This window comes from Olea europaea, unplaced genomic scaffold (genome assembly GCF_002742605.1).
Source record: "Olea europaea var. sylvestris unplaced genomic scaffold, O_europaea_v1 scaffold14823, whole genome shotgun sequence".
NCBI classification, from domain to species: Eukaryota; Viridiplantae; Streptophyta; class Magnoliopsida; order Lamiales; family Oleaceae; genus Olea; species Olea europaea.
Genome location: NW_019232386.1, coordinates 1 through 2,688, shown reverse-complemented (window position 1 = coordinate 2,688; position 2,688 = coordinate 1). Strand labels below are relative to the sequence as shown.

Here is a 2,688-nt window from a genome sequence, read left to right as displayed (position 1 = left end):
AGCATATATAACAGAAATAATTAACCCTAGATAAAACACAAATTTACCCTAGATAAAACACAACTTTACCATTCTTTACCAAGATAACAAGAGCTAATGAACCGTAAACCCAAAAATCATTGTCATTTACCATGGCTACATTCTAAATAAGCTTAAGTTTACAGAACATAGAAAGATTTTACCGTTCCTTTATCTCTTTCTTTACGAAGGCGAGGAACTTCATCTGCAGTGGCACCAAAAAGAAAGAAATTCTCCTCTCCAATCTCTTCTCTGATTTCCACATTAGCCCCATCAAGTGTTCCTATAATGAGGCATCCATTGAGTGCAAATTTCATATTGCTTGTGCCACTTGCTTCCATGCCTGCTGTACTGATGTGCTGTGACAACTCACTTCCGGGAATAAGCACCTCTGCTACAGATACATTATAATTGGGAACAAAAACTACCTGAGAATGATGGAGAACACATTATCAGTATAAACCAAATCCAAATGAGACAGCATACTGAAAAGCATGTCTCGACTGATGATATAAGTGTAGGACTACTAAGAATTAGTTTATTGGATCCCAATGCAACATAACAGGGACAGCATGCTTAATTAACAGTCAAATGATTTACCATCATTTGTCTACAGATCATGAAAAACACTATCGTAACTATTTCCAGCTAATATAATTGTAAGATTGCTGAGTACGACCAACTAAATATCCTCAGTTAAATCAAAAGTAGACGACCAGGCTAATATACTGATGATGAAGAAGGAACAGAAGTAATTATTTTACACCATCTGCAAAATGGAAGCCACCTACTGAATTTCTATAAATCACAATGTGTCTCAAACAATATTAAATGAATTATAAGAAGAAAAAGATTCACTAATGCAAAAGATTTTTAATAAAAGTTCTTGTTCTCTTTGGTTTAGCCTTTATACACATGAAAGTGAAATTACAAATTACCTTTAAAAAATTATTAACCTCCGGATCAGTGTTGACAACAGCACCAACATCATTTACAAGCTTAACTATTCTTTTAGCATTAGTGTATGTTGCAAAGGCTTTTCCTCCAATCATGATGGTGCGTGGTGTTGTATTTTTGCGTTGCTCGGGGCTCATCTCCTGCAATTATCAATTTAAAAATGTTATGATTCCTTTATTAAGAAATGTTTAAGTTGGTTACATGATCATATATACTAGAATGAATAAAATAAGAAATAAGAATATGCCCCAACAGGTGGAGTGAGACCAGTTGAGGATAAATTAAGAGAAGCAGGACTTAGGTGGTTGGAAGATTCATGCAGAGATCTAAAGTTAGAAGTCATGAGATCCCAGAGGAACAGGTTAGAAGAGGGAGAGGTACACCAAACTTAACATGGTCTAAAGTTTGGTAGTAGTTGTAATGGTGAGATACATCACAGGCCTGGGGCAAATTCCTGTAGCTGACCTAAAGTTTTATAATAAGTCTACTCTATGGACACTGCTATGTAAGATAATTGAATAATGTGTTATTTGGATGATGCCCAGAAATGACAACAATATTAATTTCAGAGAGCTACAAGCGCTTAGTATCTGGCATGCGATAACAAAGCTTAATAGATGTTAAATAATGGCAAATTGAAGTTAACAGAGAAAACGGATAAGTACCACTGTGTACAATAATTAATTTACAAAAGAAAAGTTCTCATAAAAGACTACATTGTAATGCAAAGTAGATTGTCTCACCTTCAGTTTCTTGTACCTATAGATTGCTCCCAAAATATTTAGCAGCTGCCTCTTGTATTCATGGATGCGTTTGACTTGTATATCAAAGAGACTGTTTGGGTCAATGCTCTCACCAGTCACATGCAGTACATATTGCGCTAACCGCCTTTTGCTGGCCAACTTAGCAGATTCCCACTCAGCATGCAAGTCTGGATTGTCAGCAAACTTGTGGAAAATAAAGTCAACAAGCAAATTAATCGAACCACAAGACTTTCAGTTGAAAAAATAACGCAAGATTTCGGGAATATCTTGATACATACTTGCCGAAGATTTACAAGTAGGTCCAGGTTAGTCACCCATTGATCTGTCTTCAACCATTTGGTGATTATATGACTGAGCTCAGGATTGCAAAACCTGATCCATCGACGAGGAGTTATACCGTTCGTCTTGTTCTGAAATTTAGTAGGCCAGATAGAAACATAATCAGCAAATAATTCTGCCTTTAAGATATCACTATGCAGTTGAGCAACACCATTCACCTGCAGAGACAGCATCAATTAAGATGTAAGTTTCTGATTTATGATTAGTAAGATGCAAAAAAAGTACAGCAGGTCTAAGAAAAGTATGCTATTGCAGCAGTACAATATCTTGTAGCAGCCTAGAAGACAACTTATAAGTGAAGATTATAAGTAATTCAATGTAATCAGACCTCTTAATCAAATGCTTTAAATTTAGTAAAATAATTATGGAATCCATAGGATATCATTTTAGACATCATATATTATTATTTTTCCCCCAAGATGTGTTTGTTTTAGGCTATTAAGTTCAGTGAATAAGTTATGAAGACTTAAAAGGATGTAATAATAAGATTAGAGTGGTCGAATGAAGAAGAGAAGTGTTGGAGTCGTGATTGCAAGGAACATACAAACTAAAAAGTCAAGTTTTAAGTTACGGCAATTAGACCATCTGTACTTTATGGCTATTATTGTTG

The 2,688-nt window shown here is 35.1% G+C and overlaps 1 protein-coding gene across 1 annotated transcript; it reads right to left on the bottom strand.

The window, feature by feature from the left end:
- Positions 1 to 97: 97 nt before the first annotated feature.
- On the bottom strand, positions 98 to 2,288 carry LOC111376290 (alpha-glucan phosphorylase, H isozyme-like). Its single transcript, XM_022999238.1, has 4 exons — positions 2,018 to 2,288; positions 1,719 to 1,922; positions 957 to 1,115; positions 98 to 446 (listed from the first exon to the last, which is right to left on the bottom strand). Exons 1-4 carry the CDS (start codon positions 2,249 to 2,251, stop codon positions 159 to 161), a joined length of 885 nt encoding a protein of 294 aa, XP_022855006.1. The 5' UTR covers positions 2,252 to 2,288; the 3' UTR covers positions 98 to 158.
- Positions 2,289 to 2,688: the final 400 nt, after the last annotated feature.